The 15490-nt window shown below is 38.2% G+C and overlaps 3 protein-coding genes across 4 annotated transcripts; 2 read left to right on the top strand and 1 right to left on the bottom strand.

Annotated features, from left to right (window-relative positions):
• The first annotated feature begins 121 nt into the window (after nucleotides 1–121).
• LOC108086889 lies at nucleotides 122–789 on the top strand. The gene is made up of 2 exons (XM_017183950.1): nucleotides 122–429; nucleotides 483–789. The coding sequence occupies exons 1-2, from the start codon at nucleotides 147–149 to the stop codon at nucleotides 713–715; spliced, it is 516 nt and encodes a 171-aa protein (XP_017039439.1). The 5' UTR covers nucleotides 122–146; the 3' UTR covers nucleotides 716–789.
• Nucleotides 790–992: 203 nt separating this feature from the next.
• On the top strand, nucleotides 993–4243 carry LOC108086928 (phosphate carrier protein, mitochondrial). Of its 2 annotated transcripts, none has more exons than XM_017184032.1 (4): nucleotides 993–1118; nucleotides 1418–1838; nucleotides 2377–2717; nucleotides 3339–4243. In XM_017184032.1, the coding sequence occupies exons 2-4, from the start codon at nucleotides 1449–1451 to the stop codon at nucleotides 3676–3678; spliced, it is 1071 nt and encodes a 356-aa protein (XP_017039521.1). In that variant the 5' UTR covers nucleotides 993–1118; nucleotides 1418–1448; the 3' UTR covers nucleotides 3679–4243. The 2 variants fall into 2 exon arrangements, with proteins under 2 accessions (XP_017039521.1, XP_017039522.1); XM_017184033.2 differs by lacking the exon at nucleotides 993–1118 and adding an exon at nucleotides 1177–1268.
• A 330-nt stretch (nucleotides 4244–4573) lies between these two features.
• Nucleotides 4574–14963, bottom strand: LOC108086927 (protein phosphatase 1 regulatory subunit 3B). The gene is made up of 6 exons (XM_043207826.1): nucleotides 14527–14963; nucleotides 13943–14105; nucleotides 11169–11536; nucleotides 6413–6620; nucleotides 6003–6315; nucleotides 4574–5936 (listed from the first exon to the last, which is right to left on the bottom strand). The coding sequence occupies exons 2-6, from the start codon at nucleotides 14032–14034 to the stop codon at nucleotides 5760–5762; spliced, it is 1158 nt and encodes a 385-aa protein (XP_043063761.1). The 5' UTR covers nucleotides 14035–14105; nucleotides 14527–14963; the 3' UTR covers nucleotides 4574–5759.
• Nucleotides 14964–15490: the final 527 nt, after the last annotated feature.

The raw sequence follows: 15490 nt of genomic DNA, 5'->3' as shown, positions 1-15490 counted from the left end.
TTTGGCTAAAATACGCTTAATTCTAATTTCCAGTTAATTAAATTAAATTTCCAACACTAAAGACTACACTTGAAAATCGTTTGACAAGAATGACTATTACTATATTTCCCAACCAAAGCAACCACATAAAATTAATTCTGTTTGAAATGTCTTTTAATTGTATATTTCTTTTTATATTACTTAGTGAAAGCTATTTAATTACGTATGCTAAATTCAGAAATACGTCCATTTCCACGACTGACAGCGAACTTCCGGCTATGAAGTGCTTAGACTGTTCAAAACAAAGTAGAAAACTGTGTCCCATTAATGAAACGGGATATAGTTGTTATGATGGACCAATATATAGACGCCAGGGTTCTGATGATGCTGCTTTTCCCGAAACTACCACCGATTTGGACGTCTGCATCCCACCTGACATAAAGAAATTTGGTATTTTAAACAAAGAAACTTTTTGTTCTCCATTTTACCCTTTAAAATTACAGAATTTAACGATGCCAAGATTTGTTGTATTTGGGCTCCTGAAACTGGCTGTCAAATCCTATTAACTGGAGATCACCAAGGAGATTTTTGTTTTACTTGCAGAGTAAAATATAAGATGGAGTACAAAAAGTTGAAAGCCTGTCCGTGCATAAAAGATAAAGGTTCGGGTCAAGTCAATTGCAAAGTTTTCTACATCATTGCAATTGGATATTTCTTGAGAAAACTGATTTACTAGAAATGTTAAAAAAGGTTCTTTAAATTCTTAAATGTTTACAGAAAAATAAAAATTATAATCCTTTGTATACCTAATTTAAAAACTTCAATTTCATAAAGCGTATTAAAAATTATAGTAAGACGGTTTTTATGTTACCTGCAATGGTTGATGTCCGCGGTGGAGTTCCATCAAAGTTTTCCCCCTGGTTTGAAGTCTGGCAACGCCCTTGTCCCAAGAAATAATAAAAAGTCGTAGACTTCGGTTTTTTTCACTCAAACTAAGTGTGACCAGTCGCGGTTGACCAAAAATAACGCCCGCTATATTCTTCGTCTTTGGTATTGCGGGCAGTTCGCCAAACAGCTGTGAGCTCCCCCCTCATTCTTTGAATCCCCGCCCACGAGCCGAAAAAGGTTGCTGACGAAGTGTAAGTGCGAAAATCAAGGGTAGAAAAATTGCATAAGATTGTGTTAAAGCAAAATCGAAGTAAGCTAGCCGTTTCGGTACATTTTCCTGGATTCTGACAAAATTGCTGTATTTGTTCCGCATCTTATTTTTGTTTTAATACAGAGTTGTCGTAAGTGCGCGGAATTTTCGGCACGCCGTTATGTAACCTATAAAGGCGAAAAGCAGCTGATTGCCCCAGCGATATATATAATTAGATAAAGCACATGGCTAAGTTTCGTACGTAACTAATAGATGTCCGTCGTTTATTTATTCTTTCAGCCGATCAAACACATCCAGAACAAAAGACAAGATGTTCTCGAGCTTCATTGAAACTGCCCGGAACTCGCCATTCCGCACCCCCTTCACGTCGGCAAGATGCGATGCCGCCGCCCCTGCAGTGGATCCCCAGCCGGTTGAAGGTCGCCAGATCGCCGCCGCCGCCGCTCCGGTCGCCAACCAGCAGGACTCCTGCGAATTCGGCAGCAACAAGTACTTCGCTCTGTGTGGAATCGGTGGCATCCTCAGCTGCGGCACCACCCACACCTTCGTGGTCCCCCTGGATTTGGTCAAGTGCCGTCTGCAGGTCGACCCGGCCAAGTACAAGAATCTGGTCCATGGATTCAAGGTCACCGTCGCGGAGGAGGGCGCCCGTGGCCTGGCCAAGGGATGGTTCCCCACCCTGCTGGGATACTCGGCTCAGGTAAGAAAACGGGGACTCCAGCGTTTTTGCGGTTGCATAATCTTCTTGGAGAGGATTATATCTGCTTTCGCTCGTGACTTGGTCAGGTGACCCCAATTACAAACTTCCGGGTGGAAAACAGATACAAGAAGTGATAACACATCGATTTAATGTTTTGATGTGAGGGATTTGAGGAAGAATAATTATAACACTCTGCTATAACTGGCACCTCTACTTATGGCAATAAAAGTCTACATTCTTTATAGCATTACAACAAAAATTTCTTGACATACATACACAAAATTGTTCAAAAAGAATTCGTGTTATGTTATTAAACACAAAAGTTATTAAATATAATACCCTTGCATACGAAACGTTTCTGCAGATTAAACCGCCATATAAGTTAGTCATTTAAAAATGAACGAATGGTAAATTATTGAGTTAAAGAGTTTATGTTTAATTATATCAGCTAAAACTTCATTTAGCGACCAACCTAAACAAACTAATTAAACTAATCGTAAACGTGAAATATTTAACCAAACTAAATTTTTGTTTCCAGGGTCTGTGCAAGTTCGGTCTGTACGAGTTGTTCAAAGTGAAGTACGCTGATATCATCGGTGAGGAGAACGCCTACCTCTACCGCACCTCCCTGTATCTGGCTGCTTCCGCTTCGGCCGAGTTCTTCGCCGATATCGCCCTGGCTCCGTTCGAGGCCGCCAAGGTCAAGATCCAGACCGTTCCCGGATTCGCCAACAACTTCCGCGAGGCCGTGCCCAAGATGCTGAAGGATGAGGGCATCAACGCCTTCTACAAGGGTCTGGTTCCCCTGTGGATGCGACAGATCCCATACACCATGATGAAGTTCGCTTGCTTCGAGCGCACCGTGGAGTTGCTCTACAAGTAAGTAACGATTGCTTAGCGGATTTGCACTGGTTTTCATAATGACGAGGTATTCCTCGTTTTTTAATCAGTAAGAATTGTTTTTTGCACCTATTCGAATCTAAATGGTTTTATTAGAATCCGAACAGACTGATAAATGATTATATTTGCGATAAAAACATTTGCTAAAAAAAGGATAAAGATACACGTTTTTTGCCAGATAAAAAGAAACGCCAATTTACAGAACTCAAAAAATCTAATTGATTAAACTTTTACTGAAGCCAAACTTAATTCATACGCATTGATCTTTAAAATTTCACTTGAAGTGACTTGCTAATTTTCCTATTTCAAGGTCTTCATAATCAAATTATTTTTTAGATAAGAAGGTCTGACGCATTTATCAAAAGAATGTTTTTTTATCTTCTTTGCTGATAAGAAACAACTTTTACCATAACTTGAAACGTAATATTCGTTATGAGACTTTTACTAAATGTCTGGCTTTTCTTTATAACAGACTCGTTGAAACAAAGCCTTATGAGTAAATGTGAAAAATTGTTATTTTTGAAAACCAGGGCAAATCAATAATGCCTAACCAACCTCATTCAAATATTGAATCAATACTAATGACGCAATCTTCTCTAGGTATGTGGTGCCCAAGCCCCGTGCCGATTGCTCCAAGGGCGAGCAGCTGGTCGTGACCTTCGCCGCTGGCTACATCGCCGGTGTGTTCTGCGCCGTGGTGTCGCATCCCGCCGACGTGGTGGTCTCCAAACTGAACCAGACCAAGGGAGCCAGCGCCGTGAGCGTGGCCAAGTCGCTGGGCTTCAGCGGAATGTGGAACGGATTGACGCCTCGTATCATCATGATCGGTACCCTGACCGCGCTGCAATGGTTCATCTACGACGGTGTGAAGGTCGCCTTCGGCATTCCCCGTCCACCACCACCAGAGATGCCCGCCAGCCTGAAGGCCAAGCAGCACTAAAGTTGCAAAGTCGAATCGGTTACCTTAAGGCCAGAGTCGGTTAGTTGGCGTAATTGTGGGCAGACCCAGGAGCAACATACTTTTACTTTCTAACGAATTTTCGATTTCTGTATAGACAAAAATCCATTTTCTTATATCTTCACAACAATACATCAATGTTGCGTGTGTGCCATTGCACATGTACATTCCAGAAACAATACTATACGCATTTCTCTGACACAGCTATTTACCTTCACTCTTATGAATGCGAATCTATCTAACTTTAGTCGCTAAACATTCTGTCTTACGTAACCACGTAACTAAGCTACACTCAAGTTCAAAGTATTCAATTCCATATACACTCTAATTCTATGTGCTATATTTAACCCTATGTGTGTCTAGAAAGTATGTCCGTATGTTGTACCTTTGATGGCCAGCCCCCTGTTCTCCCCTCCCCTCAAAGCCCGCTGCCCCACGCCCCAAAAAGGCCACACATGCGAATATGATATTATGCTGTTTCAATTGTCTGACCCGCTACCCAAGAAAGCACTCTGAATAAATTAAATTATAAACTATAAAAACACTACCCCGATGCATTTTCTAATCTTTTCTATCTATCGGGAACTGGTTATAGCTTGCTAGTGGCGACGATCACGTCAGAAGTCTCGTGGAGATAACCTTATGACCAACAAGTGCTGTTCCTGACATTGAAAATGGGGTTTTATACGATTTTTATTAGCAAGGTAGTCCCAAGCAAAAAAATGATGAACATTATTAACTTTCCTGTGACTATTTCGGGTCTGAAGTGATAAAACAAATTTTGGGTTGAAAAAACTAATAAATTATCTTCAAATAAGTTTTTTTTGGCAATGAAAGGTAAATTCATATTTTACCTAATGTATTAAAAAACAAAGAGTATTTTTTCAAAAATATTTATTTTGTTTATGAGCATTGAGCTGAATAAGACAATATAGTGGCTCGTTGTGTCATAAGGTCTTTAAAAACTAAATAATTAAAGAGTACGTTTTATATATGGGCACATATATAGTTGATTCATTCACGTTTCGTCCGTTGGGCGCCTTACTAACTAAATAACCTCTAAGGACTACGAACTATGCGTTTTTATATAACTAAATTCATATGTATATAAATGTATTTAACAGGCAATTTTCTGGTATATTGTTTGCTTTTGCTTCTGTATGTACAAATCACTTAGATCTAGTTAGGTGTATATATCGGGGATCTGGATCACACAGAACAATGAGGACAAAGTACTTTGTTGTCTGTTATGTGATGATGCGAATTGTGGTTTTTTATTTTATTTTATAATATATTGCAGGACGTGTTTTCTTCTCCATAACAAGCCATTTCAGTCTTAGCGTTTCAAATAACCAAAAAGAATAAATTGTATAATGAAATGAAAAGAATATAAAATGAAAATAATAAAACGAATAAAAACTTAGGGACTAAATTTTTTTAGTTTTTCTTGTGTGGTTTATCAATGTGTGTTTTTGTTTTCTTTATTTTGCAATTGCAGAAAATTTCGAAACAATGGTTTGCTTGGATGCTTCACGCCTCAAAATTTATCTCCTCTCGTTTTTTATGGTTTTTTTTTTTCGTTTTTAGTTTACATAAATCTAATATCAGTTATATAGATGTAGACAATCACACAGGCATACAGGTAAACATATAAATCTTTCGTTTCCAAAAATTCTTTACAATCGAACATAAAACATTTTCAAAGTATACATAGAAGTTACGATTTTAGAAATTCCATCGAGTCGATTAAAGACAAAACATACAAATTCGGGCTTTTGCATAGAAGAAGTAGTTATAAGCCCTTCCATCTCATTTATCATTGAGTAATCCTCAAGTCAATGGCACTTTTAAATTGGGATTTTTGTACCAGGTATTAGCTTAAGTCAAAAAAGTTTTGTAAGTGGTAAAATCTTTTGGACTCTCTCTCTTTCTTTCTGTCACCGAAGGTGTTCTAAATTTTAAATCTGTTCCAATCCTTTTCTCTTTCTGTTCATGTGGCCTAAATGAGAAACTTTATTCATTCGCTTGGGTCAGGAAAATCCAATCCCGTTCCCAGGCGATTTTTACCAATATGGCGTAAGGGGCTCCTGGTTATAGCCATTTTGGTCTTGCACCTTGGCCAAGGCATCGGTCAGGGTGGACCTTAGTTGCTGGCTCGAATTGCGATTCTGACCCTTATCGTAGGGCGACAAGGCGTTGTAGTAAAAGGGCGATCGCTTGCTGATGGTGTAGTTTTTACCCTGTAAAAACATTTAAATTATTAATATTTCTGTAATTTCTCTTAGTTTGTTTTGTTTTGAACTCACATCATTGTTGTCCCAATATTCTGTGTTGTTGGTGCGGTAGCAGATGCAGAATTCCAGGCGCTTGGAGGATGGGGGCAAGGTGATCTTGAAGGAGAATGTATCGAAGACTACATGGGCACAAGTGGCCGGTCCATAGGCCCTGGCAAATGTGCAGAAGATGTCCTGTTGACTCTTCCAATCATCCCAGGTCACACGGACTATAATCTCCTTCTCGAAGTCGATGTTCTTCACCTTGATGGTGCCCACCACAATCGACTCCTCGTCCTTAACGATCACATTCTCAAGGGAAACAAAATCCCGGTCTATCTTTTGTCTGTAATAAAAAATATAAACATTAGAAGTGATCATGTTATAAATTACAAATGTGTTAAAAATTGTGTTTTAGGAGATTGTACTTTTCCTTAGCTCACCTAAATGATAGATAGTCTGAAGCTGGCTGTTTGAAGTCCACTGTCCATTGATCTGGAGGATGTGGACTGACCAGCCCCTGTGTTATCTGCTCCAAGAACTTCATGCTCCAATAGGGCGGCACGTTCGAGGGTTCGGACATCACACGAACCTCGGTTAGCGATAGACCCTCATCGTCGGCAAAAATCACATGCTTTTTTGGGGCCACGGCTGCAAAAAAAATACAAGAAACACCATCCAATGAGTACATCCCAATAGATTATAAATTATTTATTCATTATTTAAATATATATTATTAAACGTAGATTTGACCCGGGCTTTATCACTTTGACTTGACCCCCCATTTGAAAATCTTTATTATATTGCTGTGTGGTCATTGACTCGGCATCTTTCGCTGGGCAGATTTCTATTTTAATTCTATACAGTTTCATTTTATTGGTTTGTTTTGACTTTTAGTTTAGCTAACTGCGTCTTTGCCAAATGCATTTTTTAAGACTTATTGCCAAATAGGAAGATTTTTTATTGTCTGCCAATTGCTTGGCATTTTCTAACCCTAATACATTGTAAAAAGCACCTTTCCTCCTGCTCAAAAACTTCATTTCTGGGAACGATTTCATTTCTTAAATCAATATGGTTCCCGAAAAATTCCCTGCGTCATTAAAAGAGTAATGTGTAGTGTATATTTTTTTTGTTTTATTTTTAGCAGTCACGTACCATTTTGGCAAAAGATCTGCCTTAATCTATATGTTAAACACGCCTACTTTTCTTTTTGCCTTTCTGTATTCTTTTTTTTATTGGGCGACTCTTCCCACGAGTCTTTGGCTTAAATGTAAATAAAAACACACCCCACTCAAATATGTAGGATAACTCGTGATTCAAAACGTAGGAAATGACAAAAAAAAAATTTGAAATTTATGAACAGGAAAAATTTCACGGAGTCTGTCAAAAGACTGGAATTTGTTTTTATAAATTTTGTTAATAGGTGTATCATTTTCGGAATCGTAAATTTATTATTCTGAAACCGTGCAGATCTTCACCTTAAATGTGTGGACGATAATAATTATGAAGTGTTAAGTAATTATTTTAAAGATCACCATAAATGATTTACGATTTTCAGAGAGCAAATTTCGTACACAAAAATTCAGACCTTACAGAAGAATTTCTGTTTTTAAGACTCCTGGAGATTTTCTAAATTTATTATTAAATATTGTTAGTCAACTGTAGCTAAGGTAAACGCTGTTTTTAATATGTTGGCCATAAATTCGATAAGATACTGAGACTAATTTTGGCCTATCAACTTGGTTAGGGGCCCGCTTTTTATGAGCTCTCTCTGTTGCCAAACCGAAATAACTCAACTAACGCTGAGAAATCGAAAAGTTTCCGTCAGTTAGAACAGACCTGCGACTTATTGCCCCCCACACAGAGCACCATTTATTTGGTCTGCATATTTGAAGAGAGTGGGGGAAAACGCATCGAGTGCTAAATATATATGAGAAGTACAAATAGCCAACAATTGAACTGGCTATTGGCAGGCTGGCTGGTGGCTGGTGGCTGGTGGCTGGTGGCTTTCTGTTTATTGAACGCCGGCTGTATTGCCGGAGATCGTACCACCCGATTCAGTTCGAATCGGATTGGATCGAAACGACTATCGACGATCACGCATTGGGGGCATGATCGGTGGTGGTGTGCGCCTGCTGTTGCTGCATTTTCTTCAACAGGTTTCTTTTTTTTTTTAAGGCGATCGCTTATCTGGTGTGTGGGCTCAACGCCCAAGAAACCAACCAGAAATCGGAGACCGCAGACGGGTCTCGTTTTTTCTTTTTATTTTCTCGATCGCTTTCCTGAAACGTGTCACTACAAAAGACATCAGCCGAAAAAAAAAAAAATAATAAAATATTCATTTACATTTCCATTCATTTTCCCCACTTTGGCTTACATTTTCACCAAGGGAAACGAGTTTCGACTATCAACTGCATTTGTTCAACACCGAGAAGCAACCACAATTCCGTATGCATTACGGACCACATTTATTTTTGAGGGTCCGGTTTACAAGTCAATAAATTTGTAAACTCCTCAATATGCAAGCCGCATTAAGTTCGTTGATGGCAGCAGGAGAAACGAGTTTTTTTCGTTCAGTAAAAGGGCTTTTTAAAATCCCCAAACATTTCGGGTAAATTAAAATTATGCCTAAAAATACTTTTTAATTTCCTTAGTTTTCAATCCAAAGACCTTGCTCGAGTCCCCCCGTTTATTGTGTCATTAACCTGTCCAAAATGATTTCACCTAGAACTGTCCAAGTTTTTACATGGGTCAGATTCGATGGCCGTTGTAGTTGGCCTTACATTTGGGCAACTTTTTAAAATAAGTCAAGACATTTCCGTGTTTTTTATTGCCAAATTTTCAGGTTTTCCTATTCATTTGCAAAAACAACATTTTAAGTTTGCCTACGCCTTACGTTCAGAATTTTCGGAAATTTCCTTTACGCACATCCAAAGTCCAAATAGTAAGAGACTCAAAATAGTTTTTACTGGGAAAATTTTCGTTTCGTAGATTTCGATTTTCTTTATTACTTTCTACGTATGAAATAAAAGGGAAAATACGTTGTTGTAAATTTACGAAATTCTTTTAAATTTTTCGGCTGATTGTGCGCCAACATTTTTACAGCAGACGCATCTGAACGAGCCTCACATTTCTGATCGATTCACGTGATCTTTGCATGAACATCAGACATATCTCCCCATCTCTATATATAACCTTACGTCTGTGTGCATTTGTATTCCGAGGCTTGTAATGTTGAAATATTTTTAGTTACGTTACACCCGAAAAAATTGTGTATTTTATTTAATGACGCCTTTCGCTTTAAACGCGATCACGCTTCTAGCCTAATAATTCTTCGGCCTTGACGTGACCCGTCTGCGTCGTTTGATGCTTGATCTTGATGATTTTTGGGGGCTAATTAAGAAAGAGGAAAGCTTTTTCATAGGCTGTCAAATGCGATTGGAAAAAGAGGGCGGGAGGCTTCGATGAGTGACAGTTCGATGCGGGAAGTTTTGGAAGGTGATGGATGAGTCTTTAAGCAATCAAAATGCGACTGTTTTAAAAGCTTATATTTATTTATGATTATTTCAGATCTTGTGAATATGTCCGATCCTTGAAAACTTAATATTTTGACAACTAATGTAGTCCGACGTAAGGATATTACTATGTTGTTATTATAAAAAAAAGTATTTCCTCTTCACTTTCAATATATTTGGTTAAATGTATTATTATATTAAATAAATATTTAGTAATACAAATTTGTTTATTATTAAAAAATTAAGCTGCAATGAAAGTTGTAAGTGCTTGTTTCTTTTTTTTTCAGTGGATTTCGTAACTGATAAAAGAAGGCATACAAAATAGGCAACCACAAAGTGTACACAAAATCTACAACAGCAACGAGCACACGTCTGGTTTACATTGATAATATTACGGGTAATTGCATTCATCTGAGGAGCTGTGAAGCTTTAAGCCCGAAGCGAAGTCTCGTCTAGACATTGCCCAAATAAAAATAGTGCTCGCCTTTGACGCAAATGTACGTATAAATTATTTCATATATCTCGTGGCGTGTGTATTTTTATTTTTAGGAATTTCTCAAAATGTCAGATTCAAGTGCAAAGAAGGAAAGCATTTCTAGGGCTCGTTGAAAGCAAAATACATTTACAGAATATCTCTGAGACATCGATAACCCAAATACTTTCATGGTCTGCATATGAATCGGGAAAGTATTTCCTATATATATCGGAGAAACGGATGAGCAAAACCAAATTAATGGCGCCTTGCCGTTCGGGTCTATACTAAATGGAAGTCTATTCCGATTTGAGTCTTAATACGTGCGGTTTTTTATCTGAGATATATTAGATATAGCTCCTCGGCTCCCGATGCAGTGGCGTGTTTTCGTTTCGGCAGATTTTAGCCGTCATTTAGATAATTTATATTTTGTTTTTGCAATATTGCATGTTCTTAAATATATAGCTAAGGTGACTTGCCTAGTATATTTTATGATCTTTTTGCATGTATGCAATTTGCTTTCCCTTCTTATTCAACAAATGACATGTGCTCGGCTATGACGTCTGTGGGAAAGTTGTTCGAATGCCAACACATTTTCTTGTTCTTTGAATTTAAACTATTGTAAATGCCCTATAAGCAATTAATCTTTGTTTATAAATTATTGTAGCGGAAATGGCATTTTGCGGTTCTTTTGGTGTCTTATTAGAAATTATCTCCTTTAATGTTTTTAATGTTTTATTCAGTTTATGTTTGGTACCATTGAGTCCCCGTTTAAATGACAAATCTCAAGTTATAATTGAACTAATTATATTCTTGGATTACATTAGTTTCTCTTTCGATTTCTTTCTAGCCACAAACTACCAAGTTACTTGGTGAAGATACCAAATGAAACCTCGAGAAGCTCCTAGTGTTACTCCGCTTTCTCTGGTTATACACAAGATTTTCCCCCCACTCGATATCCAACTACTCAATGAATCAGCTCTGGGTTGATACACCCCGTTCTGACCACAATTACCTAGACTCACGGCCCACAAAAGTTTCATCTAGTTAAGTTGGCGGTTTAGTAAGTGCGGCGCCATTATCTTCGAGGGCCTGACGTCAAAGTGACTGAACCCTCAGGCATTTACGGCCTTCTTGATCGGTTCGCCGTCGCCATATCGAGTTACCTCCATTATGTAATCTTATCGCCAACGCACACTTACCTAAATTCGCAGTGGGTGGGTCCGTTGCTGTCGCTGTCCTTGCTGCACATGCACTTATGGCTGGCACTGTCCGTGACATCACTGTCCGTTGGCGAGAGATCCGCGGAATTGGCCGTGCTGCTTGGCGATTTGTGCAGGCAGGATTTGCGGCTGAGACAGGACTTGGGCTGATTGTTGAGCAGCGGCGCCGAGGCCATGCGTTCCAGGTAACTCCTTCCGGATCGACTGCCAACGCCAAGGGGCGTGGCACCCGCCTTCTGTTGACTGGGACCCTGGCCCTGGAACGCCGCCGAGGCGTTGTTGACCATGGCTTTGGAAGCCAGGGTTATCACTTGGGGCCGGCAGTAGCGAGACGCTCTGTTGGGCTCGTCATTGTAACTGAAAATACAAAGAAAAGTTAGTTTCATCTTTTTAAAACATTATTTAAAAATAAAATTTCTATCATGTGAATATATTTGAAAGATTTGATTTGTTTTAAAAATTTTAATCCAAATAATTCTTTGTTCGTTATTTGTTTTTCTAATTTTTTCACACCGCTATTGAAAATATAATTTCTGTGTACGAAAAATCAGCAGGTGGCAGCTATCTTCAAATTGTTTTGACCAATCTCGTTCTGATCTTTTTTTGGTCTTCTAAAGAAACAAGAAGAATCCTCGGATCAGTCTTTTATTTCGGACATATACGCATCAAGCTGGCTTTTATCATGCCTGATAAGAGTGGTGGCTTAATTTTACACTGCCTCAATGTTTGTCTTTATTGTCCGTAGAAGGCCTATGTACTACTCGTATTTGTACTTGTACTTCAGCTGATACGTGGTAGTATATTGTCTATAAAGAAACATCGCTGATAAGACTCTACGAAGTTGCGCAGCCCAATAGATTTAGGTTTGCCGTGGGGGATTTTCATATTATATGGGAATGAAGCATATTTGTTTGGGTTCTGCGGTGAGTCACGTCCGAAAATGTATTTTTGGATAGACGCGCTGGCCTTACTCATTTGGCATAGTTCACATCCCGTTTTCAGTTATCATAATTTTTCGGCTAGACATTCATAAAACTAAAAGTCAATGGTTGATAAGGTTCGATGGGAAACGCATGGACTTTCGCATGATGAACATATTTTGGTGGCATGCTGATACGGCTTTTTCGGCGTGGGCCTGGCTATGGGAACTTTTCCATCTGCTCTTATCACCACTTTTTTTTTGCTAATAGGTGCTTGAGTTGGCAACTTAAAAATGCTCAGTGTTTTAAATCAAAAAACGCAAAGTTACGTAGGTGATTTCGAGTATTGGGTGGGGTAAACTACTATACAAAGCAAAGTCTGTAGTTGTAAAATCGCGCTGTAAAATGTTAAGTGTCTTGACGTATTCACAACAGAGTTACTTGAGTTAGTTAAAGTGTTAGGAATTATTTAACGGCACGCCGTTCACGTGTTATAATAAAAAATGTAGGTAGTTTCTAGTCCCCCAGTAGAGTTTTTTGGAGAATTACAACTGTTATAAGTTTCGTTTTTAAGACTTAATCCAACTGATTTATTTTAACAAATTCTGTGGTTCGTTTTGCTTGTTTCTTGTGCTGGTTTGTTTTGCTTGGCCATATTCTACATATATATTTAGTTATTTTTAGCTTAAACTCAAAGATATATCTTGCTATAAAATGTTCAAATTTTGGTTATTGTATATTTATCACTCCCCAAAATAAAATTCACACTACAAACATGACAGAAATGCAGCGCGTGCAGCAAATGAAGCGCGCAAATTGGTTTTATTGAATCAATTGCTTTCGAATTTATATATGTACAGGTCTACCCCTTTTTTGTGGTTCACCAATTTGTCATAATTTTTGGGCAACTTGTGTGCCCCTGAGAAAAAAAATGTTGTCAAGCGCCACGCGCAAAATTGTCGCCAAGCGAGAGATTTTTTGGCGTCATCTTCCCGACTCGTGAACTACTCTCCAAATCTCCTCGGATCGACCAGCAAAAGATCACCCCAGCATTGGCGAGAAGTGTTTGTTTTGGTTCAGTCGTCTGCCTTGCCTTGATCTTGGATGCTTTCTTTTCATATTTCGGTAATCTGTTGTCAACCAACAACGAGCCTTAGTCGCGCGAATATTTTTAGTACCTGCATTCACTCTGTTCTTGAAAAATTCTCAGGGTTTTTTGTGAGCAGAAGCGTTTCCCGCCTTTGATCAAATGTTTCTTGATGACAGTTGGAACAAGTGTTTTAAGTATTTCTATATCATCAGCCCTTTCAAATGTCGGTTTTTGTTTTTCCATTTTGTAAACAGTTTAGTTTTAACAGACCTCAAATGACTTGTTTGTTTAACAGATGTAGGTTATGTTGGGGTATTTCGAAACTATTGTTAAACATTTTTGTTTAAGTATTTTGATATCCCCTCATTATCACTGATATCAGAAGTTAGTTATAAATCAACGGAACCGTAATTTTTTTTTTTAATTCAGTTAATCTGACAATGTTATCGAAAAAAAGGTTTTCCTTTCATTAGCACGTACACAGGTTGAAATTCTTTTAAGATGTATCAGAAAATGCTCTTGGCTTCTTATCATTCGATAAGAAAATAAAAAAGTGTTCGATTTAAAACATGACACTACAAATTAAACATGGAAAGAAACCATCTCAAACAAAAACTCTTTCAATGATTTCTGTTAATTTAATTTATTCGATTGGCTGCCGAAACTCGTGAGTTCACTTTAATCAATTCAGTATTAAATTAGCACAATTGGGGGAATATTTATTTATGATGTCTATATTTTTTGTAAACTTACTTTAACGATTGACGCTGATGTCCGCTCATGAAGTCCGCCAGAAAACTAACGGGTGGACTGTGACTGAATATGGGCGGACTGTGTGAAATCATTTTATATATGGCTTCGATCTGCGCTGATTACAATGATCTCTATAAACAAGGAACTTTTTGTGTGGAAGCCCCTGTGAAAAAAATACAGAAATTAAACGATTTGTTTTTGTTTTAATTGAAGCGCAGCAAAGCGGCAATAAATGAACGTTTAATTGGAAAGTAATATGTAAATAGAAATGCATGATCGGAGAGTATATATTATTTATGTAATTTTGTATTGATTGGTTATCTCAGGTGGAATCGGTTTTAATGATGTAAACACAGATTACAGTGAACACCATCTTTTTTCATAATTTTAGTGTCATTCGAAATCGTATGAGTTTGTTTCAAATTCTTATGGGGTGGTTTGGTTACTAAAATATCAGCATATCAACTGTCGATATTGAGTACTTTTTGAATTTTTAAGTGAGGTAGTAGGGTATAGATTATGTTAAACAATTTAGATGATAGCTACAACTTTTGTTTATGTTTCGGTTTGAAGTTCGCACTAACCGTTAGTTGTTATCTCCTTTCTGTTTTCCACTTCGCTTTAGGAGGTAAGGAACTTTTCTTTTTCTTGTGCAGTCAATCACTTTCTTTTTGCTGTGATTTTTCTTTTATTTTATTTTTTACTTTTTCATTTGTGCATCACGCGTGTGCGTCAGACAATGAAAGCGATCTTTGGGGACCTTAATTGAATTTATTAAAATCCTCCGATCGGGGCACTTTTAGTGGTCACACGCACAAAACGACGAACGATTTTTAATTTATTACAACGCGGACTTTGCTTAAGTGTTACTTTATTTTTTAGTTTTTTTTTAAACACGGACAAAAAAACAGCAACAACTAGTTTCCGTCGCGTTCCCCGTTTCGTTCCGTTCCACTCCGTTCCGTTCCTCCTGTGAACCGTACTGTTCAACGCTGCGAACACGAATGAAATGTTTGTTGCCCCAACTTGCCGTTAAGACTTCCCGGCGATCGGCAGAGAGCGCGAGAGAGTGGGTGTTTTTGTACCCTTTCAGAGAGTATTCCTAGTTTTGGAGAGTGGTTGTATGGTATTGGGAGAAAAATTTACAACTCTATTAATTTAAGGTAAATAGTAAATATTTTATATGTCCCTTTATTGTTATTTATGTACTTAATTAGTTTGCTTTTTCTGTACCTTAAAGTTGCGTAGTAATTAATTCCAAAATTAGGTATGTACCTGTAAGGGTATTTAAAGTTCGGTCTCCTTAATTCACCACCATGTCCCTTTTCTCTTTCTAGAACGGCCCCGCTCGCTCTCTGAACGCCTCCTTGTCCCTCTCTCCTGATCTACGTGGCTTGCATATTTTGATTGCATTTTGATATTCAGCGGCGATTGTAGTCGTAGTTTCGGTTCGGCTTTAGTCTTAGTTGCTTTGATTAGTTTAGGCGCCGGTGGCGGTGACAAAAGTCAAAACGGGTGTCAGCTCCTCGAGACATGATCACTTCACTT

Source organism: Drosophila ficusphila, unplaced genomic scaffold (genome assembly GCF_018152265.1).
Source record: "Drosophila ficusphila isolate 14025-0441.05 unplaced genomic scaffold, ASM1815226v1 contig_286, whole genome shotgun sequence".
Taxonomy (NCBI): Eukaryota; Metazoa; Arthropoda; class Insecta; order Diptera; family Drosophilidae; genus Drosophila; species Drosophila ficusphila.
This window is presented reverse-complemented; position numbering and strand designations above follow the sequence as displayed.